The sequence below is a fragment of the Dermacentor andersoni genome, chromosome 1 (assembly GCF_023375885.2).
Source record: "Dermacentor andersoni chromosome 1, qqDerAnde1_hic_scaffold, whole genome shotgun sequence".
Classification (NCBI taxonomy): domain Eukaryota; kingdom Metazoa; phylum Arthropoda; class Arachnida; order Ixodida; family Ixodidae; genus Dermacentor; species Dermacentor andersoni.
Window position 1 is genome coordinate 277,787,552 of NC_092814.1, and position 14,986 is coordinate 277,802,537.

General features: G+C 46.1%; 1 protein-coding gene across 2 annotated transcripts in view; it reads right to left on the reverse strand.

Annotated features, from left to right (window-relative positions):
• LOC126548316 (locomotion-related protein Hikaru genki-like) overlaps nt 1-14,986 on the reverse strand; it is a 103,502-nt gene that overhangs the window by 21,025 nt on the left and 67,491 nt on the right. For both annotated transcript variants that reach the window (XM_050196462.3, XM_072284827.1), the window contains 2 exons: nt 12,895-13,074; nt 9,781-9,954 (listed from right to left, as the gene is read on the reverse strand). In XM_050196462.3, the coding sequence (XP_050052419.2) occupies nt 9,781-9,954; nt 12,895-13,074 (354 nt within the window). The remainder of the gene's footprint in view (nt 1-9,780; nt 9,955-12,894; nt 13,075-14,986) is intronic.

The window sequence follows — 14,986 nt, forward strand, 5'->3', positions numbered from 1 at the left end:
TTTGCCGAATACGTAGGCGATGGGGTCCCCCGAACCGGATTTTTGCGTGAAAGGTAGGCAGTCGCTGGAAGCAAAGTATGTGAAACATGCTCTTATAAGACGGATTTACGCACCGGACGCTCCCTGGTGGCATCTACAATGCCAGCGCAAGGCGGGGACGAGAATGCTTCGGGCAGGTCACCAACCATGCCTCAACCATTCGCCGCCAACCGCCCCGTCGTCTTCACACAACCGCGTGACACAGGAGCCTTTTCCGGCTCTGACAACACCGACGTCGAAGATTGGCTTCAATTGTAGGAAACGGGTGAGCACTAGCAACAACTGGGACCATTATATTTTACCTGACGGGCATGGCACAAGTGTGGTTTCTGAACCAGACAGGAACTTATGAGCTGGGAGGTATGTAAGCAAAAGGCTCATAAATCTGTTCGGCAAGCACAATGGACGCCATCGTGCTGCGCAGAAAGAATTTGCGTGCCGAGCTCAGACTTGCACCAAGTCCTACTTCACGTACATCCAGGACATGTCGTGACGGACACCCAGGACATCCACGCTTTGTCGCAAAGTCGATGACAAGATAACAGAAACGGAAGAGGTTGCGGAAATCCTCAAAGCTATCGCGGATGACGTGTTTTGACTCCTGGTTTTTAAGAACCCATTCACAATGCAAGACGTCATTAAGGAATGCCGAAGCTTTGAAGATGCAAAAAGTCACCGCGTTACTCCGAACTTCACACGTCTTCCAAACACGGCTGCGACGTCTACCTGCGAGGACCTCCTCCTCGCACCTGTTCCACACGTTCCTGCTACATCCGACAATATTGTGCGCATCATCCGCTCCCCAGTTCCTCTTCAGGTGCGTAGCCCCGACGAGTCCCACGCAACCATTTCCCTTCTCCAAACCGTTGTGCGTCAAGAACTAGCAAACGCAGGATTACAGACACTTTGCCCAGTCAGCGGACCTGACTACCGCCCACCCGCCGCACCAGAGTTATACAGAAGCCCATCCGTTCGTTCTCGTTATCAAAACTCCGCAGAATGGCGCACTTCCGATGACAGGCTCATCTACTTCTGTCGTGGACGCGTTGGACACATTCGCCGCCATTGTCGCAGTGCTTCGAATTCGTAGCCTTGGCCGAGCTATCGAAACATTCGAGGTCCAGGTGGCAGTTCCCGAGTGCCAGTACACAATGACGACGACAGCGCTCCGCCATCATGGCCAGCACGATAAAACCACTCCCCTTCGCCATCCCAACACCTGCCCCGCTCACCTCTGCGTCGTTGCTCTCCTTCTCCCTCATATTCCAGCCGATCATCGGAAAACTGACGGCCGCAGCTCCGAGAGGTGAGCCTGCCACGACGACCCGACCCGAAATTCCTCTGCTCACACTACCCGGACATCACAATCTCACCAACATAGACGTGGACTGTACACCTGTCATCGCACTCATTGAGCTAGGCGCCTACATGTCGATCATGGAATCAAACCTCCGTATTTGTCTGAACAAAGTTCCCTGCCCTGCTCCGATCACTGTAGTCCGAGTAGCCGATGGTGTGACTCCGGCTGTTTCAGGGTTGTGTACCGCCCGTGTCACTGTTGCCGGGCTCCACACTTTAGTTTTGTTTTACGTCTTGGATCAGTGGCCACATGTAATCATCGTAGGACTTGACTTTCAGTACATTCGGTTCTTATTAACTGCTCTGCAGGGGTTATCCAGCTTGCCTTACCTCATGCCGTTGAACCTTCTGATCCTGCGCCGACTCCCCCCGCCGCCCCCCCCCCCGGCTGTGTTCCGCAGATTGCATTCGTCTACCACATCTAGCCGTGACGTACAACGTCTCTCCTGATCCCCCTGTGGATGACGGCGATTACGTCATGTCGCCCAACGCTACCATCCTCTGTTGGCAGAATGTCATGTTCTCGCACTTGGTCATCAGTATAAAGGGCAATGCTGCATGTCTCCCTATTGTGAATTTTGGACTATGCCCTCAAGTGATACCCCAGGGTATCTGTCTTGCAACCCTAGCTCCAGCCTCCAACTATCACCGTCTTAACTGAGCCTACTGCATCACCTCCTGCTGCTATAGATTCGAACCAAGCGATGTTAGATAACACAACGAAGATGATCGCCACTGACCTTCCGGCCAAACACGTACACGCGCTTCGGGGCCTGCTCATGTCGCACCAGGACATTATTGATCCCAATGACCGACCACTGAGCCAAACAACAGTTGTCAAACATCAAATTCACACTGGTGATGCCAAACCCATACACCGATGTCCCTATCGGGTCTCCTCCGATGAGCGCCAAGTTATACAAAACTAAGTTGGGAAAATGCTTGCCCGTGATATCATCGAACCTTCTTCAAGCCCATGGGCATTTCCTGTCATGGTCGTTAGAAGGACAACAGTTTGCGCTTCTGTATCGACTACCGGAATCTTAACCAAGTAACAAAAAAAGACGTGTACTCCTTACCTCGGATAGATGACGCCCTTGAGTGTCTCAGTGATTCCAAGTATTTTTCTTTTATATATATTCGTTCCGGCTATTGGCAGATTGCAGTTGACGACATGGATCGTGAAAAAAACGGCGTTTATTACACCTGATGGGCTCTATCAGTTTAAGGTGACGCCATTCGGGCTATGCAGTGCTCCCGCCACATTCGAACGAATGATGGACGCCCTCCTTCACGGCCCTAAGTGGTCAATCTGCTTGTGCTACCTCGATGATGTCATTGTCTTTTTGCCGACTTTTGACACACACCTCGAGCGTCTCTCGACAGTTAATTCAGTCTTCCGCAACGATAGACTTGAGCTCAATTCGACGAAATGTCACTTCGGCCGCCGGCAACTTACTGTGCTCGGACATCTCGTCGACTCTTCCGGTGTTCGTCCCGATCCGGAGAAAGTTCGCGCGGTCAAAGATTTCCCTGCGCCCACCTGCGCAACCGATGTTCGAAGCTTTGTATGCCTCTGCACCTACTTCCGCAGATTCGTGCGAAATTTGGCTGACATCGCACGCCATCTAACGGAACTTCTTAAGAAAGGCACGACTTTTGTCTGGGGTCGCGACCAAGCTAGTGCATTTGCTGAGCTGACGACGCGACTCACGTCGCCACCGATTCTCGGCCACTTTGACGTGTCCGCCCCTACGGAGGTTCGCACCAACGCCAGCGGCCACGGTATCGGCGCTGTTTTGGCACAACGACAGCACGGTTGCGACCGTGTCATTGCGTACGCTATCCGTCTTCTGTCACCAGCCGAACGCAATTACTCGATCACCGAACGTAAATGCCTCGCCCTCGTTTGGGCAGTAGGTAAATTTCGCCCCTACCTATACGGACGGCCTTTCACGGTTATCACCGATCACCACGCCCTATGATGGCTTTCGTCTTTAAAAGATCCAGCTGGACGTCTCGGTCGGTGGGCTCTATGGCTCCAAGAGTACTCTTACACAGTGGTGTATAAGACAGGCCGACTCCATGAAAACGCTGATTGCTTGTCACATCATCCCAGTAGACCCACCAGACCAGCCTCAGACCGGTGAGTCAACTTGCGTCCTCACGATTACCGCGTTTGATGACGTCGCCGATGAGCAACGACGCGACTCTTACCTGAGAGACATCATTCTCAGCCTGACGGACCTGGCAACTTCCCCCTCTTCGCGTACGTTTGTGCTGCAGGATGGTATATCGTACATTTACAACATGCACCCTGATGGCCCTGAACTGCTACTGGTCGTTCCCAAGCATATGCGTGGGGCTGTGCTCGCACAGTTGCATGATGTCCCGACCGCTGACCATCAGGGAGCCTCAAATATATATGACCGTGTTCGGCGTTGTTTCTTTTGGCCCAGCATTTACCGTTCCGTTTGCCGTTGCGTCGCCTCCTGCAAAAAACCAGCAGCCCTACCAGCTGGCTGTCTTCAGCCCATTGAAATACCATCTGCGCCATTCTTTCAGGTTGGTCTTGATCTCCATGGCCCTTGGTGGCGGAAAGGTTTGTGAGTGGTGGCGCTCGCTAACACTCCCAGGGTTAGTTCTAGTAGTAACACATAAATACCACAGAAGGTGGATGTGGAGATGGCACCGAGGTAGCTCAATTGGCAGAGCATCGCACGCTTAATGCGAAGACTCGATCGTTCCCCACCTGCGGCAAGTTGTTTTTTCATCTACTTTCAATTCTATTTATATTTTTTTATTTCAATTAGTAAGTACGAGTAATTTCCCCTGTGCTTTCCTTGGTGTGTTTGTTTGTTGGCTTCTTACGATATGATTAATAAAAATCAGGCCCCTCGGTTAACCCCCTTTCTTCTCGTTTTCCTTTTTAGTAGGCATTGTAATATCAGCGTTTGTGATAAGTGGTCCTGTATAGTTGTGTATGAAGTGACCCACTTTTACTTTGAAGTGTGAATTGAACTGAACTGTGCGTTTGGGCCAACCATCCATGTTAGTACGTTAACTCTTGAGCGAATGGATAAAGACTACAAAGTGCATGGTTAATTTTGGTAGCAGCATGGACAGACGCTAGATGTCGAGTGAACTCTTCCGTTGCGGCATAGCTACATTTATTAAGATTATCTCCATGGTAAACTTTTCAGTTTATTTATTTATTCTTTTTTATATTTTATTATTTATTTCTTTATTTGTTGCCGTAGAACATGAAGAAATTAGGTAGCTGAGGTACGTACTCTCTATACCTCAATCTCAATCGCAGCAGTCGATGTATAACAGAACGAAACGGAACAGCGATATTTCAGTAAGAACCACAGAAGTAAATCAACTCGCACGTACTAATAAGCGAAGACGGCTGGCCAATCGCAAGATCATCCGCTTCAAGTTGCACGCACACATGCCAGGACCACTACCTTTCCAGCTTCACTATTCCTTCGAGCAGTGAGGGACTGGAACGCCCTTCCACGCGTCAATGCAGCCATCACAAGCCCATCTGCTTGCCTTTTCTAAGTTGTTGTCACTCTCATTTCATAATCACGACACCTGTTTCCAATATTCATTTTTATTGTCCACTTCACTTCATATAACGTGAAGAGAAGCTTTAAGAGCAAATATGTTCGTGACTCCTCGAAAAGTGCGGTCGTATACTGATCAAAATAGCGACAAAAAGCCCAACTGAACATCCAGCTTGTCTCAGTAATAAGTCGATTAATCATTTAATAAGTATTCAATTATTCGTCAATTTGTGCAGTGGGTCCGGCGGACCAATGGCACATCACGTGGGACTGTGCCAGGTTCCCTACGAAGCTACCTCCAGGACATACCCGCCCGAACTTCAAAGGGCAGTGCAGTATATAGACAAGGACACTCAACTATGGGCCGTCCAGCAGGCCCGGGGTGCGCTCCAAAAGCACAATCCTCACGACCCACCACAAACAGGCCGAACTGGGGTAGTGCAGAGCAGTGCATAACCCCGGATCGATGCTTGGCCAGCGTCACGACGCGTTAGGTTGCCGGCATTTTAAAAACGTTTTGCTATCCTATCCTATCCTATCCTATCCTATCCTATCTTATCCTATCCTATCCTATCCTATCCTATCCTATCCTATCCTATCCTATCCTATCCTATCCTATCCTAACGATAGCCATTAAATTTGAGAGCTATCTAAGGGCTGTTGCATCTGAAAGCACCGTCTTTTGACAAATTCCACAATAAGCACACAGACATCCACTCACCGGACCCCTGCTGAGTATAGCACACCTTTTAAGAAGACCTATCTTATGTCTTTCTGTGCAAGACTTCTGCGAACGACGCACACTTCAACCAATCACGAAAATTAATTTTCAAGAGAAGTGCCAGTTTCACATTAATCTTAAACGGTATAAATTTTCCATCGTTCTAGCGAACAAGGGAATTTTATTGAAGGAGACGCTGTCGTGCATATTTATTTGCTCGCCGAGGGCGCTGCTATTTGCGCGGCATGGCCTCTGCGCCGACAGGAGTTTACGGGGGCTGCATTGTCGCAGTTGTGCGCAGCACTGTCAAACGTAAACGCCACAATGAATTCGCGCAATATGCACATTTTTAAGCGAATATTGTTCGTCACGGACATTCAAAGTGTACGTCCCAACAAACACGGAGTTTTTAAATCATTCCCTTGGGCTATGGAAAACTGCATGTACGCGATAAAAAGAAATACGCGTCAGTTTCAAGGAACACGACGTATTGATGAGTGAATACGACATGACAGGCTCCTTCGTGAGGCTTCTTCGTAAGCAGTCTTGGCTTCTTTTCTGTAACACGGACATTGTTTCGGGGGTGACTGCACGTCTCTTATATCTCTAGCTTGATCCGCGCGTTTTAAAAACTATGTTCATGTTTGACTTTCGAATGCGATCGACGTCTCTTGACGACTTTTTGAAATTGCGTGTTTCGATTACACAATCGAAGAAGTAAGCAAAGATGCTACTACTACTACTACTACTACTACTACTACTACTACTACTACTACTACTACTACTACTACTACTACTACTACTACTAATACTATACTAGGAGTAGTAGTAGTATTACTGCATACTACTATTACTATATACTATTATTACTACTAACTACTACTACTACTAATACTAACTACTAACACAGACTTTGAGGGTCTCTAAGCATCTACGCCCGGTCTGATCATTATACGTGCAATAGTTTAATAATTCTAGTCCCCTGTCCTCGAAAACGTTTTGCAGATGTAGTGGCTTGCGTTTTTTTACTCGTTAAAGGACCCCTCACTAGGCCCCATAGCAAATTTTTGTTATACGCTGGAAGTTGTTACGTGTCCTCTAGGGAGCGTTCTGCCGCAAAAAAATTTTTAAATCGGATCATTAATAGCCGAGATAGAAATATTTCAGTCCCGCGAACACATGCTTTCAGCAAGCGGGCTCCACTACCAAGCAAGACGCTCTCTCCACTCGCCCCGTCGAGCCCACGCAAGCGAAATTCATTCCCTGCGTTCCCGTCATAGGCCCATACGTCATAGGCCCAGCCTTCAGTTTTTTTCTCCTCGCTTTCTTTTTTCGGCGCTACGCACTTCCGCTGACGGCGTCGCACGTGAGCTGTTGTCTCGTTCGCGCAGCGAACGATTTTGCTCGTTGTGCACAAGGAAACATGACTAGCGGTATAATTCATTGCTACACGAATACTGAGGCGTAACAAGCGGATCGCAGAGCCTGATCACACGCTGGAACACGGTAGAAAATGGCACAGTTTCCGTATCTGCGCACGTGACCGCACGACCGTGGGAACAAGCAGATGAATTGGAAGTACATCTCTCTTGCTCCGGTGCGAAGTACAATAAAGAACACGCAGACATTCCGTTTGTGTGTTTTATTATTTCTCTAAACTTCAATTCGTCAATTCAAGCAACAGATCGCACAGGTAACAGATGTCTTGAATAATTCTCGAAGTTACGTGTCACCTCGAGCGACGTCACACTGCGGACACAACTACGTACGCGCAGGGGCACGACTACGTCACCGTACGGGTTGGAGTGCGACGGCCGCGAGGAGAAGGAAAAAACGGCGTTCGGTTTGAAATTTCCGATCTTTCCGCGGCGCGTAGCGATGTAATACTTTGTAGACACGATGGTTATCGCGCAATGTATGCTCTGCGCTTGTCAGCTCAAAATGGCCAGACCTGGTGAGGGGCCCTTTAAAAACTCGTAGAGAAGATTTTGCTATCACCGCTGCTTTTTTCATTCTCGAATTTCGCAGCAAGATCGAATTTTATGATCCGGATTTTTCAATGCAACACTTATCAATGTTACTGCTTGGTTTGTTAAGTATAAAAATGGTCAATTCGTCGTCGTCTGTGCTACCCCTGACAAGTGCATCACACTAATCAGCGAGTAATGAAAACAAGTCTCGAAGGCCATGTTTTGCCGTACAGCAGACGACGAGAGCGACCAGATGACGTCATAGGTGCCATGGTTCGGACACTCCTCATAATGAGAACACCTTAGACGAAGGTAAATTGAACGATGGCGACCATAGTATGTGATTCTTTTGCGGAGCTTGAGCGAAAGCAAAACGGTGGTAAGCGCTACATATATATATATATATATATATATATGTATATATATATATATATATTATTTTCAATTCTGCCAGTCTCTTTATCGAGACCATAGCAGGTGGGCATATTGGTACAATGTAAGCGTTGATACAGCATTTTTTTCATAGAACATGTGTATGCAAAGTGTACAATAAACTAGATACGCTACATGTAGCTACGCAGTACAGTCTGGAAAAATACAAATGCAGAAAAAAAGACACCGGTTCATGCATTTAATTAGTGAAGTCAACTCTAACGCTAAGAAAAAAATTTTGATAAATACAATAAATTGTGATACAATACAATCTCATGAAATATACATGCAACACAACTATTTACAATCTAACAGTGTGTAACTTCATACAATCTAACATAACATAAAGATTGATGTAAACAATGTAAAAAACAAATTTGCATAAGACTAAAGTTGTTCTAGCAGTTATTCGTTACTCTTTTCTATCATGTTACTAAAAATTTATGGCGATTCTATATCAGCTATTGTTGAGTCGAGGTGGTTCCACTCCTTAACAGCAGTAGGGAAGAAATGTGCCCGTTTTACAAGGGTACTCAACTAACATTTTATTATGCTTATGGCGTGAAATGCGGGACGTAGAGAAAGTAATGTATTTTGAAGAATTTATGTTAAAGCGGTTGTGCAACAGGTGTATGAATTTTAGCCGAGCTTGCTTTGCTCTGTTTACCAGTGTGTCCATTCCGGATGAAGCCAGGAGTTCTGTGGGCGAGTCAGTGGTTTTGTACTTGTTATGAATAAACCGCATTGCTTTCCTTTGAACTTTTTCTACTTCGGTTATGTTTGTCTTTGTGTGAGGAAGCCAAACCGTGTTGGCGTATTCTAGTACTGGCCGCACAAAGGTTTTATGGCATAGCAGTTTGATATGACTGGGAGCAGATTTCAGGGACCTTTTAAGGAAGAAAAGCTTACGAGTGGCTGCTGAAATGATGTTGGCAATGTGCTTGTTCCGCTTCAAGTCAGACGCTAGAGTCAGTCCTAGATACTTGTGTTGCTGTATTACGGGTGTACCATTGAGAAAGTAGGTGAATCTTGACTTAATCTTCTTTGCTGTTACTACCACTGACACCGAGTTCTTGGTGTTAATAAAGATTTGCCATTGCTCACACCAGGCATTTATCTCCTTAAGGCATCTGTTCAAAGTAAGGTGATCTTCATAACTTCTTATTTCTTCATATATAATGCAATTATCAGCAGACAGATGGATGCTGCATGCTATGTTAGTGACGATGTCATTGATATAAATTAAATATAGTAAGGGCCCCAAGACCGAGCCCTGGGGAACGCCTGATGTTGTGAACGTATATATATATATATATATATATATATATATATATATATATATATATATATATATATATATATATATATATATATATATATATATATATATATATATATATATATGCATGCCTTTTAGGGAAGACAACTGGTTCATTTACGTTTACTAACATAGCCTCCGGGAACGCTTGTAAAGTGGAATGTCACTGATCGCTTCTGTTCATCCGCGTGATATCCTTGTCCTTTAATCGTTAACGGTCTTCAGACTTGTCAAGAAAATCGGGAGCGCATTTGTGCACTCCACAGACCGGAAGGACACAGGACACAACCAGCTGAACGCGTGTGAGCTTTTCTCATCGCGCGATTTAAAAAAAAAAATGAATAAAACAAGAATGGCTGCTAAGCTCACGTTCGCAGGTGGGTGGCGTGTCCGACCAGGACTCGTTCTTCCAGCAGGTGACGAATGGCGGTCCCAGAAGCCTGTAGTTAGACGGACAGCTGAAGTGCACGCGGATACCGTAGGTCCTGTTGTGCGTGCTCATCTTGAGATGACTCGCGCTCGGTATCGTCGGGCACTGGATCACTGCGTATCGGATACATTGTTGAACGGAGTGTTTCTGACGGCTGAACAAAGGCCGCCGCGTTACACTGCGCGCGTCACTGAGAATGAGAAGCACTTAGAGGGAGGTTAACTTGACCCCGAGTGCAGCTTCCCCTGTTCAAATTAGTGGGACGTACATATAACCTCTCATTTGGGCAAGCGCGAAACTGAGCTGAGTGAAAAGCTTGTCGCAGTTAAAAGAAAGGTCAGGTGTTAGTAACCGACAGGAGCAGAATTTGTCCATGATCACAAGGACCTGATTAGAATTGTTGCATACGATAACTTAACAAAAAAAAATATATTGTTGGGTACACTTTGCCCACTCTGTCACCCTGCCGCGCACCACAACCTTCACCATACCCCTCTTAAGGCTATAATGTTTCAGATTTCCGCAATGACGCCAGCTGTGACATAGATAATTGTGTGCTACGAATCGGCGAAATTGCTCACCAATGAGGCAAAAAAAAAGAAAATAAGGCAAGAGAATCGGGAAGCACATTTGCCCCGAGTAAAAAAAAAAAAAAAAAGACATCTTGCGTTCTTTGTTCTTTTTTTTTTACGAGACGTGCTATGTGAAGGAATCGAAAGCGGTCTCTCTAAACTACGTATAGCGACTTTTAAATTTCACTTCCTGCGGCACTTTTTCGCAAATCGTTCCTTTCAGCATAAACCTTGACAAATCATGTTGGATCCTGTTCAAACTTTGCATGAATTTGGACCAGAAATTCGGTCACAAGAGCTACATGCGTGATGCAAGGCTGGGCGATTATAATCTGCTTCCTAACCCATACTTTTGTTCGCTGACCCTGCGTTCGGTATTTCGTCAAAAACCGCGTTTCAGCGCCCATTTTCCCCACGGGATCGCTCGAGGTACTGTTCGTTCACGTTTGGAGTTTCTGTCCATGAAGGTATCAATATTTCAAAAACTGAAGCGACAAGCTTACGGCTCTTTAACTTAATAGCAATTACACATTCCACGCAATACTGTAAACTCATCTTGATAGAAGATTATTTAAAGGTGACAAAATGAACAGCTATGCTTCAGTTCGTTCATTTGTTGCACCACTGACGTGACTTTTGCTGAACGTCAACTCTCAAATTATGCCAATATGTATTGAATTCAGAATATTTCATGGTAAACTTGACCTCTCAGACGCTCCGTCAGGTGAAATTGCGCCAATTGCGATTTGTCTTTCTGTTGCGCAATCATGAAGCTCTAAAAATTACCCTCTTACTATTTTACAGATTTCGCAGTACCAGCAAATATTTTATAAAATATACTACAGGCCTCAATCAAATTTTGTTTTCAGTAGACAGGGGAACATAACAAAACTTTTTTTTTTTCTATAACATGCAACAAATCTCTTCAGCATACGCTGTACCATTGAATAACGAATGCATTCTCGCCTATTTCTGCAGTCAAATCATCGGAGGGCGCAAGCTAAACGTGCCTCCTAACGTTTTGCAAGAGCACGTATGCCTCACTAGGTAGCATCTTCACGAGCTGTACGGGGACATCTATATGAGCCGGTGATTTATGGTGCCGACTCGTATTCTGTCTCGAGTGCGCGTGGCAAGTGATCTTGTGCTGAATTCCCTACGAGTGCATTTTATAATGAGCATGCCTCATGCCTCCTGAGAAGCACCCCCTCGGTGAGTCCACTTGGTTTCGACCTTTATTTGCAGCCGGACGGACTGCGCGTCCCTCCATGGAGACCTTCTGACGCGCTTATCAAACGATACACCAGCCTTTCCAACTTAACTTGTCGGGCTCGCAAGGCTCGCTCTCGCCCTCGCATTCACACCAGATCATGCGACCTTCCAATATTCGGCGTGCGGGTCGCACATGCGCCACCGATGCCGGAACAGCACGGCGGCAACAAGGACGACGACAACGGCCACGGCGCGAGCGCGCCTAGAGTGTCCGCGCAATAAAAAAAATCAATGTCGACAAGTTCTGATGGAAAAGTAGCAATTCAGCTTGTACGTAAGCATGTCGACGCGTTATAAAAGAAATGTATAACGTACAACGCCTGACACGGTGATCTTTTGGCCTGTTCTTCAGGAACTGTTTTTTCGGGGAGCTTGCAACTGACTTTATACTAGCCGCTGTAACTTATTTTAGCTGACGCATCTCTCGGTGCTTCATGACTCACAATCTACAGATTGAGGGTGTCCTGGCAATGGCGGCAACTAACTAAAACTTCATCCGGATAATTTTGGCCACAAATTGCTACGACGCAATTTCTCTTTCAGGGCTACACAGGCGTGCCAAGCCTATTTAGAAATCCAGCGGTTATGCACAACCAAAATAACAAGATGTGGAAGGAGAAGAAGAAGAATAACAACAACAGCAAAGAAATGTGGAGCATTATCCCTCTTTGTTCTGGTACCTCCCGAAAACACTAAATATCTTACATGTGCGAATGTTGAAGGTCGGACAGTATAAACAAAATTTAGACTGCCGAAGGTCAGAAAGTTAAGTACCGGTCAGGCAGTCAAAAAAACTTGATGGTTATGTTGCAAATAGGTTTTGTTCATTTGTTCTAAAGGACGTCCCATGTTAAAGCTTTAAGCTGTCTTAAAGCCATTTGCGAATCTCGGTGTAGATATGGTGCTAAAATACGGCGCAGTATTCGTGTTGTGCATTTATTAGAAGGGACCAACAAGCGCACGTGGCAGAGTCACAATCTTTAACCGTGGGAGGCACGCGCGTCATTGTATCAACGGTCACCACGGTCGTACGCTAAAGGCCACACCGTTAGATCTTCAAATGCCCGTAGCTACAAGTTTCGTTGTACTGGTTGCGGACGAGCCTCTAATGCTAAACGCCACGCCAGCTCTCGGGACACGCAGCCCAGTGTATGCTACGATGACGAAGAATACAGAAGGTGTTCAAGAAAACACCGTCTTAGCACCTACCTACGCAATGCGGCGCCTTGTCGGACCACCGACCCGAAGGGCTGCAGACGACCTCCTCCGAGCCGACCAGGTTGTAGCCTTCCATGCAGGCAAACTTGGCCTTGCTGTGCATCTGGTTGCCATGGTCACTGGTCACGCGGTTCTCGTCTCCGTAACCTTCAATGGGCGGGCACGTTACATCTGTGCAGAGGCGCAAAGGGAGAGACAAAAAAAAACAGAAACACTAGCAGGCTCAGCGCTCGGTTACGCACACGGAAGTCGATGTCACTTCCGCCAAAACAATGACGCTTTAAATTGAGATAACGTCATAGTTATAGTCGTCAGAGCCGGATTAGATGATATAGGTCTTCATCATCGTCTGCATGCTGGTGGACGCACTTTTAATTAGTAATAGGAAGTATGCGGTGTCAGATGTTACAAGACGTAAACAATACACGGATCAAATTGTGACGGCAGACTGCACGTCAAGACTAATGAGGTTTATATTCCTGGTAATTTATCGCTGCTGATATTGTCTACAAAGATTTTGTGCAACGTGTCTGTAGACAATATACGGTGAAGACTTGAAGCAGGGAAATCTTGAAGTTCTTTTAGCTTCTGGCATAAAATATTGTTGTCACGTGGTAGTGACGGTCGAGTACACACACACACACACACGCACACACACACACGCACGCACGCACACGCACACGCAAGCACGCACGCGCACGCACACACACACACACAAGAAGCTATGACTCCTGCAAAAACCGAATTAATGCAGCTGTGTTTTGGCCCGGTGGATGCGATCTACAAATGCTATATCCTTTAAGGCAAAATAACTAAGCAAATTTTGTTATTCGGGGGCCCAAATTCGCGAAGCTCAGCTTGCATAAGAACTCTTTGTCATTGGTCGGCCACCTTCGTTAATTTTCTGTCAGCTATCGCGATCGACAGACGTGTTTTTCAGAAAGACACTAGCGCACAATTTCCTTCGTGAATAGGGGCTCTACTTTTTAATTACGAATTTCGCGCATTACAGACTTGAAGACGATCGCCACTATAGATAGACAAATCTTGTAGAGTATTTTTCCTGACATGCGCTCCCACGTATCCGGAGTCGACGTTCCGCAATGCGCTTCACTACGCAGTAGTGAGTGTAAAGCCCTTCACTTCCACTTGATCGGCATGCGGATGAACAGGCGTGATAATGAACTTTCCTTTAGCCTATGTGGTGATAATCGAGTGACAAGTCCAGCAAATTGTGGTACAGCCTCGACATCAAGATAAGGGGGGGAGGGAAAGAGATAAGTAGAAGGCAGGGAGGTTAACCAGAATAACGTCCGGTTGGCTACCCTACACCGGGGGAATGGGAAAGGGGAACAAAGATAACAGGGAGAAAGAGAGGAGGGAAGGAAAGAAGGAAATTGCGGTGAATTCGCTGACGTGTGTGGTCCAACATAAATTGCATTAAAAGTCACAGATGGTCGCACAAGCCCGTCGTCCTTAAGGACATCAACATAAAAGATAGCACAAGCTCTTAGCGCTGTGAGTTCCCATGGGAGAGGCAGGTGTCCACTGAGAGCCCATGTTTTGGCGGGGGAAATGATCGCGCAACAAAAGAATGAAAAAGAGATAAGTCCCCTGCTTTTCTTAATAGAAATTCATTGGCTCCACGCAGGTCACCTCTGAAAGCTCAGGTCTTTCGTTATTTATTCGGCGTTGCCTCTTGAACGCCCCCGTTCGTCCTGCCACATGCGGGGCAGCGGACACTTGTGTTCAATTGGACAATCGTGTTCATATTGGATACAGGGTTTATATAACGTGGGTTAATCTCAGCGTCTCCTTTAAATTTGTTACTTAATCATACTGGATAAAACACAGCTCCATTAAAGTTTGTTAGAAAGCCATTTTTAAATAATAATTTCATAGTCTTGGGAAGTGCGTACCGCCGTATTATGTCTCCTTGACCAAGTAATACAGCTACTCTAATGTGTTTTGAGTAGCTACTACAGCATATTTTAAATTGATTATTGTGATGACCTCACACTGCCAACTTTTCACTCGAAAAAAAAAAAATAAAGAAGTGGGGACTCCCAGTTGCATGTTTATC